The sequence below is a fragment of the Galleria mellonella genome, unplaced genomic scaffold, assembly GCF_026898425.1.
Source record: "Galleria mellonella isolate WM207_F2 unplaced genomic scaffold, CSIRO_AGI_GalMel_v1 utg63, whole genome shotgun sequence".
Classification (NCBI taxonomy): Eukaryota; Metazoa; Arthropoda; class Insecta; order Lepidoptera; family Pyralidae; genus Galleria; species Galleria mellonella.
This window is the reverse complement of record NW_026442130.1, coordinates 7,458,400-7,471,561: the sequence shown is the minus strand read 5'-3', so window position 1 is coordinate 7,471,561 and position 13,162 is coordinate 7,458,400. Positions and strand designations below refer to the sequence as shown.

General features: G+C 32.6%; 1 protein-coding gene across 1 annotated transcript in view; it reads left to right on the top strand.

The window, feature by feature from the left end:
• The first annotated feature begins 5,239 nt into the window (after positions 1 to 5,239).
• Positions 5,240 to 13,162, top strand: part of LOC113521973 (titin) — a 36,002-nt gene continuing 28,079 nt past the window's right edge. Inside the window, exons 1-2 of the mRNA XM_052899851.1 lie at positions 5,240 to 8,201; positions 8,286 to 8,548. Of these exons, the coding sequence (XP_052755811.1) occupies positions 5,487 to 8,201; positions 8,286 to 8,548 (2,978 nt within the window). The 5' untranslated portion in view covers positions 5,240 to 5,486. The remainder of the gene's footprint in view (positions 8,202 to 8,285; positions 8,549 to 13,162) is intronic.

Here is a 13,162-nt window from a genome sequence, read left to right as displayed (position 1 = left end):
GTTACCAATGCGGGCTGCCAGTCACATTGTTAGCAATATACTCTATCAGGTCGACCTCCACGTGGTCCTCCTTGAAAACCATGTGTATTGTGTATACCTCCATGTGTATTCATCACGATGGGCTAACTGACCTGCTTTTCCTTTCTCACTTATCATTTCTCACTGGTGCCCCATCAGCGTATACCGTTAGCGCAGGCGGGGTTATATATATATATATATATATATATATATATATATATATATATATATATATATATATATATATATATATCAGAATTATAAAAATATTATAAGTTTGGCGCGGTGGTTTTTGCAAATATTTAATTTTCAATTTTCAGTAACAGCCCTAAGAATTGAATTATCTCAGAACTTAATTTAAAAGGCACTCATCCCGGAATCCTTAAATAACTCATCGTGCTCAATAAAGCAAGGTAGGTAGTAAATACTGTACTTCATCGCTGGAGTACTTTTTAATGGTTTTTTTTTTTATGGGTGAAAATGGTATGGCAACCCCGCCTGCGCTAACGGGATACGCTGGCGGAGCGGAGCACCAGTGAAGGGTAATAGATGAGAATGAAAACAGGCCAGTTAGCCCATCATGATGAATTCATCAGGAATTAAGCATGATAGTTTCTAGGGAGAACCGCGAGGAGGTCGACCTGGTTGGGTATATTGTTAGCCCCCTTTCCCCCCCTTTTTTAATGGTTGATAATGAAGTGATAATCCTGCTCGCGCTATCGGTATACACTGGCAGGGAACTTGTGAGGGATGACTGCTGAGGATGAAAGGCAGGTTAGTTAGACCATCGTGACAATTCCACTAGAATTAACCACGATGATTTCCAGGAGAAACCGCATGTAAGTCGACCTAATAGGATATATTGCTGGCAATGGGGCTGTTAAAACCGATTACTTACAAACCCTCCTCCCCACCTTCCGCAATAGTACTTGAGTACTTTCATATATTTATCATTCATGTATACATACAAAAAAGAATTAAATAACCGTTATAATTTATTGTGAGCAGTTTTAAAAGCGATATATTATTATTTTCTACATGTAATAGTACGTACCTATGATTAATTGACTTATTTGTGTGGATGGTTGCAGCAGACAATAATACGTGGGAGCATGATTCAAAGGCGACTCGCCCACCTAAATCGTGCCTTGTATAGTCAGAACCTCTCGCGAAACCCACATCAACATTGTTGGCAGTTTGATATTGCAAATTTTGTGAATTCAAGAAAATTCTACAGACAGAAGTATAAGTGCATTTTATCTCAGATCTTTCTAATGACATTAAGATTTTCACTTTGTTGAAGAAGTGCTAATTTTTGCATGAAAACTGGTATAGGGTGAATACAAAAAACTAAGCAGACCCAAATATACCTTTTAAAAAGTAATTTATGTCTGAATGTTATAAAAAAACATAATGAGACGAATTTTTAGTTTATGATAAAATTTGACATTCTATAACTGAATAGTCAGTATTTAGATATAAGGTAAAATAACTAGTATGTTTATCAGCATCGGTCCATCGAATAATTTTTCGCTCAAAAAGGTATCTACTGTTTAATTCTTCTATATTTATATATAACAATTGTAGATATCTATCTTAAGAATTTATAGCCTTGACAAACAAAACAATCTAGTCAAATCGAGTAATTGATTGATTTACTCGTATATTATTCGACAACCTTTATGGTGGAATCGTGATAAGTTGCTTTGCATAAATGAGATACCGGGTTCGATTGTCGATCGAGCTATTTAGCAAACGATTTTTTCTGAATTGGCTTTAGTCTGCAATAGTATTATATTATCTGTGGTCTGGGTTTTCTGGGAAATATTAGGTATCCTAGTGCTAATTAATTAATAATAGAGTACAAATTATATCATTCTGTAAATAATTCTCCCAAAAAACGATAATGTTTATCGACATTAAGTAATTGAGGATCAGGTGATTGGTGTGTACACAGGTACAATAAAAAAGAAAGATATTTTGAATTTAATTTTATTTATAATTATAATTTAGTGAAATTACATATAATAGAATTGCTATAACATTGCGCAAATGACAAATAGATACTTACGATTTATCTTATTTATTCTTAATTGTATAATCACCATATACTTTTTACACTTACAATTATATATTTAACAATGTAGTGAAATGTTTCTTCTTTGTACTTGGAGTGGATGGTACGAGTAAACTTTGTAGACGGTCTTCTAAGCGATGGATCGACCAAGTTCATTTCATCCTTCCTACGAATTTATCAGAACGGCGGTCACAGAAAGAAATAACAAGATATCGTGATGCAGATGACATCAGACTCTGACTTCATTATGTAATTACTTCTGACAAGAGCGTATTGTCAATTCCGTGTATTTATTGTGATTATTTGTGCACCACGTCTTTAATATGTATTTAAATGTAAGCTGTAAATAGTTCATAAATATCTAAATTGATTTTTATTGCTAGTGTGGTGTCTGTAAATAAATATTGTAAATATTCATCTCATAGCCACTTGTCAACATCATTATTTTCTTTTCCATCAAGTAGATTAATTAAATTGTACATAGATATTTCACCTCTTTCTTTCTTTCGAACTGGTCGTACAGACATGACAGCGACGTTTATTTTTTACATTCATTTCTGCTGTCATTCTCTCCATCTCGATTGCTCGCCTCTTACGCTTCTAATTTTCGTTTTTATATATTATTTTCTTCATTCTCCTTTGTATATAATATTTACCTTCTGTAATATATGTAAATAGACAAAGTTAGTTGTTATACTTATTTTCTCCGAACAACTACATTGGTGACCCCGACGTGTATGCAGTTTTAAATCTATGCAGTTTTAAATAAGGTTTAGATTTCCAGTACTGCGTCTGACTATAATCTAATATTTATTGAAATATAATATATAATATTAAATATAAATGATAATATTTTTGGGGATTATCAGATCTTTATCAGACGTCAGGAATGGCATAGTAAGTATTATATGCAATTAGGTAGTTAACGATAAGTTTAATAATACAGGAATTATCATATTCATAGCAGAGTCCCTCTTAAAACATCTCTAAAACCTAACTGCGTTTGCCAATCCGTCTGCCAAGCGTGGCAACTACTAGCAAAACCCCTCAAGGGGAAGAGTTATGTTCAGCAGTGGGTAGTTACAAGACTGATAATCATAATATAATCATTATACACTCAAACAACTGTATCTTTCCATCGTTTAGCAGTCGACGAAATAGCAGCGGTCAATGAAACAAATAAATTGATAGGAATAGGTATACACCTGTAACCATAGACTTAGTATAATGTACTACATACTTCATAATCCAAGCCTAAAACTAATACTCGGTTATATGCAGAAAGAATGATAGCCTTAGTAAGCCTTCCGGTGGATAATACTTAAAAGGAACTATAAAACTAATATTTATTCTGTCTACTACAATACAGACCTATATGCTAAATAATCATGTAAGCCTACATAGCCTGTTCTACAAATATGTATGACATACATTATTTTCACTTTAGAAGGCAATAGATAAAACTTTTCAGTTGAAAATATAATGTATTAAATAATTATACTTACTTAGTATATAGCGATGGCAAGACTGGCTTCTGGAATTGGAGGTTGGCCACAGCTCCATAACCTTATGCTAATTTCTGTGTCACTTGCTTGTTACCTACTCAATATCCACCAACTCGCCAGCCTACTCTTCCGATATCGAGCTTATTGACTCACTTCAGGTAAGGTTAAATAAATAATGTAACAAAATTGCACTATCGAGCATTGTTTTAAACCAACAAATCTTTCTTCATTGCTTCTCTAAGAATACGTATAGAGCATTATGCGCTAACCAGGGCACCCCGTCACCCATATTAGGGGCGAAAGGGAGAGGGATTGTTGGTAATGGTAAAATCCGTCACAAAGGGGGGGGGGAAGGGATTGTTAGTAATAGAAACTAAGAATCCCATTGCTAGCAATATACCTAACCAGGTCGACCTCCTCGCGGTTCATGCTGGAAACTATCATAGTTAATTCCTGATGAATTCATCATGATGGGCTAACTGGCCTGTTTTTATTCTCATCTATCACTCTTCACTGGTGCTTCGCCAACGTATCCAACGTTAGCGCAGGCGGGGTTACCATTCCATTTTCATCTAATAATCCGTCACAAAGTGTTAACTGATCTGCTTTCAACCTCATCTGTCGTCATTCACTAATGCCTCGTCAGCGTATACCGATAGCGCAGGCGGGGTTACCATTCCATTATCATTCACTAGAAATAGACAAGACGAGACAACTTATTGACAATTTGTGTACAATATTAAAAAAAAAAAATTACTAACATAGATTGCATAAATAAAACGGTTATGCAAATGGCTTCTGTTTCAAAAATACTTATATAAAATAATGGGTTAAATTTTGTCCACCATGTTCTTTGAGGAAATCTGGTATTATACCTATTATATTTTTTCTTCGCCTACTATTTACAATGGAAATTTAATGAAATTGCTATGTTTATCATTTCCGATTGTTTCAAATTAATCTGGATGTTTTTCCATTTTTTTACTTAAAATAATACATGTTGGCACCTATGCCAAATTCCAATATAATAAGTTGAACTGTTAGGGCGCCAAGAATTAATAAACAAATAAATTAACTTTCATATATATATTATTAGCAGATAGGGAATAATGAGGTAAGAATTAATTTTCTTTGGTATGTATAAACAGAATATGAATTTATACGAGTAGTTAGGTACCTACTTACATTTATGCGGTTATCATAAGTTATATTACATTATGTTACAATTAAAACTCCCGTGATTCGAAACTGAATACCTAATTATTCAGTATTATTTTATTATTATTGACCTATATTGGTTATACTTGCATACGAATTTAATTATATATTGGACAAAATACCTTTCAATATTATTATTCCGATTCCGAGAATTTATTATTACCGACTTATCTACTTACAACATACGTAGGTACTTTGTATTGTTTGTTTTACAATTAATTGTTATTACTAAGAATAAATAAGTATCATCGTTTTATTCTTGAACGTTGTGATTATGATGGCAACTTTTAAACCATTTTTGGTATGAAAGGCTTTATGAGATGTAAGCGCTTACGTGTCTCGAAGGTTTGGTTTGGTGGGCGACGTGCTGCGGCGGCGGTGCGGCGCGACGTCAAGGTGTCACGGCACGGCTCACGGGGGCGCCGGCGCACGCTCAGACAGAATCCGCGAGTCAGTCGCAAGCAGCGCGCGCGCACGCAAGCGACACACGACACGAACGACTCTCGCGACCATTTGTATATTACAAGGCAATTGTTTGACTATAGTATGTGATAATTTTTAATTTAGGTAGGACTCGTATTTAAAATATTTAATCGTAAATTAAGAATCTCATATAAAATAATTTAAGATTATTAAGTTTGTCTATTTAAACTATTGGTGACATCAAAATGACAATAAAAAATAAAAAGACTAAACAATCTAAATCCTCGGAAGTGACCTCATCGAGTACTAGTGCATCGAGCAGTGTTCAGAAGAGTAGTACATCAACGTCTGTACAACAGAGTAGCAACACATTACAGAAGGTCAGCTCGTCTGGGAAAAAAGTTCGCTATATTGAGGTAAAGGTTGAGGAAGATGACCCGCTTATGATAACTGATGTAACCGATCATGCTTCGTTAAGTGGTTCAACTATATCCGAGCACTACAATAGCCACCCGCACTACATTATTACTGAAGCTCCGTCGATTACAGACTTGTCACAGATACGATCACAAGAGCATAACGTAAGCGACATGTCTCAAGCGACGACTGGTGAATTTGTGTCTAGTTCTATACTACAAGAATCATCTACTTCACATCAACAAAGTTCTAAGAGCGAAGCTTTTCAAACTTCCTCCAGTTCCATTCAACATTCGGGTTCTAGTCATAGTCAATCATTTGATAGAACAGTGGATTCTTCAGCTAATCAAACGCTTAATACTGCATTCATAGACAGTTCTAAAGGCAATATTACGCATGCTAATCCTGGTTTTATGTCAAGATCACAAACTGCTAATGCTACCAGTTCTTTTCTTCAATCCGAACGCCAAGATATAAGTAATACACAATCTACTCAACGATCAAGTGCTAAAAGTTCCGAAGTGATAAATAATATAAATAATAACACAGATGGGAAAAATATTAACCGGCGCGAGAAAGTAATTTATGAAAATTTGCCTGAACATTCAAAGCGAGTCCAAAATACTAAATCCGATTCCTCAAATTTTTATGGAGGCGAACATAGCCTCGACAAAAATGTAAAAACGAAGGAAATTAGTAGCACGTCTCAAATAAGTGAGAGCAAGAGCAGTAACGTCACAAAGTCGTCATCCTCCTCATATGTAGTAGAAATTGTAGATGGCAAAGAACGCATTATCGACAGTTCAAAGCGAGAATGGGGCGATGCTCAAGAACAAGCGTCAAGAGAAGCTTATGCTAGCATCAGTGGAACTGATATAAAACCTCAGTCATCTCATAGTATCCAAAATTATGATATGAAATCTAAATATGATACAGGAAAAGATGGAAAAAAACCTATTAACGAAATGATAGTAAAAGAAGACTCTAAATTTATTAAGGATGGAAATGAAATAACTACTCATGAGAGTGTTATTTCGGAACGAAATGATCAAAAGCATCAACAGTTTAGCTCTACTCAAGGTCAACTTACTTCTCAAGAATATGATCAGTTTTCAACTGTTACTTCTAAAGATTATAATGCTGTACAAAATAAAGATACAGTGAAAAATGTAACAACCAACAAAGAGACTGTAAATGAAAAACGACGCAATGCAAATGTAACTGATTCATCAAATTTTTATGGATATGACGCTACTATACAAAATGAGTTAAAGAAAGTTGGCGATATCTTACAAGTTCCTAATACGGAAAATATTAACTTTTCAACTAAAATTATGAAAAGCAATACAAGCAGTGCTCAACAAGCGTCTACTTCTTCTTATGTATTTGAAGTTGTAGATGGAAAACAAAAAATTGTTGACAGTTCTCACAGAGAATGGGGAGATAGTAAAGATCATTCTACTTATGAAAAGAGTCACAATATCAGTGGTACAGGTATAAAACCACAAAATGAATATAGTCGCCATGTTTTGGACAAAGAATCTCATTATGACACTGGCAAAAATGGAAAACCTACTAGTTCCACATATTTAACTGAAGAATCTGTTTTGATTAAAGATGGAAAGGAAATTGCGTCCACAAAAAATGTTTATGAGGGTGATTTTACTAAGAAACAAGCAATATCGGAGCATACTTCAAAGGATGATGTGTTGAATAAACGTATTCAAGATACAACTGATCGAGACATTGATTCTACTAATTATGAATCTACATTATCCGATGTACAATCACGTACTAAAGACATTACTGATGTAACAAATACCACCGACTTGACATCAATCGACCGATCAACAAAACAAACTATAGAGAAACAGAATTATTCTAAAGAAACGAAGTCGTCTTCAACTTCCGAAACAAAAGATACATTAACTACTTATGAAAGAAGTACAGGAACATGGAACGGAAAGTTTATTTATGAAAAAGATGATGACCGCCCAAAGAAACCAAAAGAAATGTCCCCTTTTGGAAAACCCGAGCAGCCGCGACATCACCTAAAACGTCAAGACACTGAAGAAAATATTATTTTATCATCCAGAGACATTAAAGATTTTACATCTATAAGTGACCTACGGAAAATCATAGAGTCATCGCAATATAAGAAGGATGTTACTGTAAGTAATAAAAACATCGTAATTAACAGAAATATCGATGATCGCATATTAAAAGAAATTATCGAAACCGTAAAGAAATATCCGTTCAAAAGGATAGAGAAAGTGACATTTGGTACAAAGATTAATGAAGATGTTAAAGATTTATATGAAGGTGTTGATACTGAAGAAACTACTGTGTTAACTACCAGCAGCGGAGACGTTACCAAAAAGTCTTTTGAAGTGGAAAAAAATAGAAGCCAAATAGAGGTCACTCGATATATTACGGAAAATGGTGTTACAAGAAAAATAACGACTTACGAAGATGCAAAAGAAGATGAAAAAATTAAAACTGACGTTTTCGTCGATAAGAGCGAGTTAGACTTCAAAAACTTGGTGAGTTATCTGTAATAAAATAATCTTTTAAACTAATTTATTTTCCAATTGAAAGAAGCTACATTGCTTTTATTTTTATTTTAGCGAGATGTCCATACGACGAAAGACGAGATACGGGAATACGACGTGGTAGACCGTGCCATCACTGATACCACAAGGAAGGACACCACTGTCAGCACCGTCTATGATGAGACCATCATCGACGATAGAAAAACCGTGCGAGATGACAGGACCACGATCGAGGAGACCGTCATTATTGATGAGACAAGACCAAAACATGGTGGCCCCAAGAAACCAGAAAAGACAATTATTAAAGAGCAGTGCATATGCGAAATCTGTACTTGTGGGTGAGTAATTATATCTGTTTCTATAATTAATTAATTAGAATGTCATTTAAACAAAATTCAAAAAATATATCTTATATAAAGAGCTTCAATAGCTTTTTATGTTAAATACTGAATATGTTTGTTATACTTAACGTATTTGTAGCATACTGCAGGTGACAGTTGATATTTATCTTCCACACTATTAAAACACTATAATTACATCAAGATGGATTTAATTATATACATTTTCAATAAGAATATTCGTTACAAATAGAATAATAGAAATTAAAGATGGGTTAAAAGGAAATATTCAAAGGTATAAACCTATCATATAAAAATATTAATGTTTTTTACTGTAAAAGAGGTCTATTGAGTTAGATTTTTGGAGTCGAAATCAATTTAATGTTGTGTTGATCAATTTCATGTATGTTGATTTATTGAACATTCATGGATTTCGTTAAAACGTAAATAAATCAAATAAATACTTAAGTACTTTTTATATAGTCGTCACCTGTATCAGTTATAACTATTTATTACTAATACCTACTAATAATACTTGTATAACTGTTATTTTTGTTATAAAGCAAGAACAATATCACACATTTCGGATTCGTTTATACTTTTGTAAACACGTTTTCATGTTTCTGTTGAAAAATTATATAATTAATTTGTTTTATAAAATTTTATACGTATTATTTAGTGGTAAATGAAATATTTACTTATAAATTTCATTTAGAAAGATTGTACTAGTTATGTTCGAGATACGTAACGCGAAAATTTAATCGTTTTTAGAGTGATGCCGATATGTCACGTCTCAGATGAATTACTAGGTATAAAAATATCTGTGTCATACATTAATATGTCATACTTATTCATAGAAATGTTTAATTGTAAATACGTAAGTAGGTAAATGTCATCTCGCCTCAACATACATTAAAATAATATGTTTATGTTGGTTGCATCAGCATTCGATATAATTGAACACGTACAAAGAAAATGAGGCGATGTGTATATTAGTTTGAATTTTAAAGGAATAAGATGTTAATTTGCGTAGATCAGCCGTAATATTTTGTCTTCTATTGACAAAGATAAGTATCTTTGTTATTATAAGATGGGCTCCATCATGTTTTTAATTTCGTGGTAATAAATTAGGTCAAACACTATTAGTCTAATTATCGGAAGGCATTGATTCCGGAAATATTTATAGAAAATACTTTTTTATGTAAATGCTATTACGACTATAATTTCAAATGAGAGTTTTCTGTGGTATTTAGAAGTATTTTGCCAACGTCATTCCAGTCAATGTAATATTTAATGTGGCCATATTGTTTGAGGGTTTATTCGAATTTAACGTGGCGAGTTTTATTAAGGGTAACGATGATAACAATGACTTATAGGTTAAAATAGAACTAAATTAAATTATTAGAATCACGTGCATTACTGAGATATGCATTAGTTGCAACTCTTGAGGGCCTTACAAGATTATAGCATTCTATATCAGAGAATAGGATAGTGTCCAAATAGTTACTGTTTTATGCGGTGCAATTTTAATATTGTAATTACAAGGTAGTGTAATAATATAATTGATAAAAAGGTATACAAAACGTTCGTCCAGCCAAACAAAAACTTGTTTGAAATAGACTAGTGAATCTATCTCTCCGTTATCAAATTTTAGATTTGATTTAAATAAAACCGGTAATTTCCAATCCGTGTGTTAATATTTTGCATTTGATTTCACGTCCATAAAATGGTGGCCTTTTATGTAACATGAATGACGTAGTCCACGAAGCATTTCTGTGGAGGGAGATACACGTCGGTACATACACAAATCAACTTTGGCGTAAAGTGTGAACGTGTGTGCGTTCAACATTACAATGACCGTGAAAAGTCGAGCAGAGTCAACTGTGAAACGATTATTTTATCAAGTATGTGAGAATGAAGGCATTGGCTGAACTACTTAATATGTGATATATTTTATTTTTAAGCATTGCTACATAAGATCAATAGTCGAATATATTCTATGACTAATTTACGTATACATATTATTAATACATTTATCGTAGTGTTGTATATTAGTTTGATAGTTTTACGGACTGCTAATGTTGGATGAAAATTGAATAGAAAGGTAGCTTAAAGCAGATGAACAATGTAGAATTCTTAATCGTAATATTATGCGAAGTCATTGGTACAGAAAAGATAGGTAAATAAAAACACCATCTGTGTTTATTACCGATGAATCATACGTATGTCCATGTGATAATACTCATAATATTTCGTATTAAAGGTATACATATTATCTTCCATACGTTGATGATTGATGATGAACTCGTTGAATAACCAAAAGATGTGTTACTTACGTAATATACGCTAATGACTATGCTAGTATTCGAAACTTTAAGACTGGGATACGTCACGATACTGAAAACATTTTTATTTAGAATAAAGTTAGTAGTAACCTATAAAATACTTCAACAGTGATCCTATATTGTACTAAAATTAGTTTTTGAATGTTTATTTATTAATAATGATTAAACTACTTAACAGATTTTCATAAAATTTGGTTCATAAATAGATCTCGTTTTAGATTATTTTTAGCATAATTTATGCAAGCAATTATGGAGATAATGAATAATATATTTGCCTTCTTAAATAACTTTAAATACTAAATCTAGACTGTAATTTAATACATTGTATGTTGTAGCAGGTTGTAGCTATGTTTACTCAAATTTTGTCATAAATAAAATTTCACCTAAGTATCTATAGATATACCTACCTACCTGGACAAGAAGTCCTTTCCTTTCTCTTGTCTCTACCATCTCTATGTCTTAAATGTTTTCATTGTTCATTACATTGTGGCGATAGATAGATGCGATCATAAACTTGTTTACAATGTTTACGTTACCTTTACCAGTTAAGTCTGTTCTATAATGTCGTATGTGCCTGATTATCAAATATTTGTCTTCCAAAACATAAATCTCTTCCATATGTCGAGATAAAATGCGCAGACATAATTGCATAGTTATGTAGTACAAGTCATTATACCTAGCAGTGATTATTTATTTTTTTAAATAAAATATAGTTCATCGAGGATTTATGTTCTTAAATGAAATTAGGTGAATATAAATTTAAGTTACTATAACATACTGTATAAGATGCAGTATCGAAACTAGTTTTATATTGTGGGCGATATTAAAGACATTTAATTTGAAATATCTACCACCCACACGGCTAAGCGGCAAGTATAATTAATTATGGCTCGCAAATACAAGAGTGGTGGAAGGTGAATAACATTTTCGTCATTGCTTTTACTTCTTATGGTAATTGTAGAGTTTTGTGCCTCGCTTGAGTAGTGTTAAGTATACGTCTTACCTAACTTACCTATTTTGGTCTAAAGAATAAAATGTCTGACAAAAAATAAAAATATTATTCTTCTGTTAGTAAACCATGGGATTTCTTCTCGAAACTGTTCTTAGTATTGTTGAATTCTATGACTGTAGGTGATAGTCGCGTCTTATACAAAATCAATTATGGCGTGAATGGCGGAATCAATGGCGTGAATTTACTGGGTACGGAGGAATAACACCTGAGTCCTCAGAAATGGCAACGCATGGGGGTTATCATGGGCGAAACAGTATACTCTGTTATGTCCATGGTACTGCTTATGTCTATAGGCGACGGTTACCACTTTACATCAGGTGGGCCGTCAGCTTGTTTACCATTCTAAGTTGTATAAAAAAAAAAGAAATTAACCAACTTATGATTTTCAGTCCCTTAGAAAGCGTGATAAACATAAGTATGAAAAGTCTTAATAATATTACTTATTAACTAGCTATTTTTCGGGGCCTATCTCGCGCAGATCTCTTTAATTTAATATAGAAATTTAATGACTGAACTGATATGAATGAAATTTCATATATAGATGGTTCATATCGTAAATAGCATATGATATTTGTCATCCTAATTCAATCAAAGCCGCGGAATTCAGATAGAAATAATATAAATGTGATAAGAAGAAATACAATAAAAAGTAGAAAGAAAGTAATGTATAAATAAAAAAAAGTAATGAGACAATGGCTCATAAGTACGAATACATTACCATGACATTGAATCTAAACAGATAATAAACAGAATGTGTCCAACTAGGCAAAATGCCAGAATGACCTACTTGTTCTTAGGAACGGAACTACCTATATGAATGACACTATATAAACAAGTAAAAAATTTTTTCTTCATGAAATTGTTAAACTGTGTACAGCATTAATTAGAAAAATATGAAATGTTTATGTTAGTAGGGTTTTTTTACAAGTAATTTTAGTGATAAATTCTTATTTATAATCGTTATCAAAATATTTATATTGCTCATTACAATGTTATTGCCCATTTCAAAATATTATTACCCCACAATATAATTTTGCTCAAAGTATTACTGAGTTAATATTCAATGTTTCAACTATGTGTAGATACATTTTTTAATTTACTGCCTTACCCATTGCTCAATTGATCTATCGTGATAAAAGTAAATTAGTGTTGATTAGAGGCAAATTTAAGTGTACTGAAATTTATCAAGAAATGATTGAATGTTGTTAGACAGTTAGTAGACGCAGTGAATAATATAATAGAAGTTGTAATGTTCCA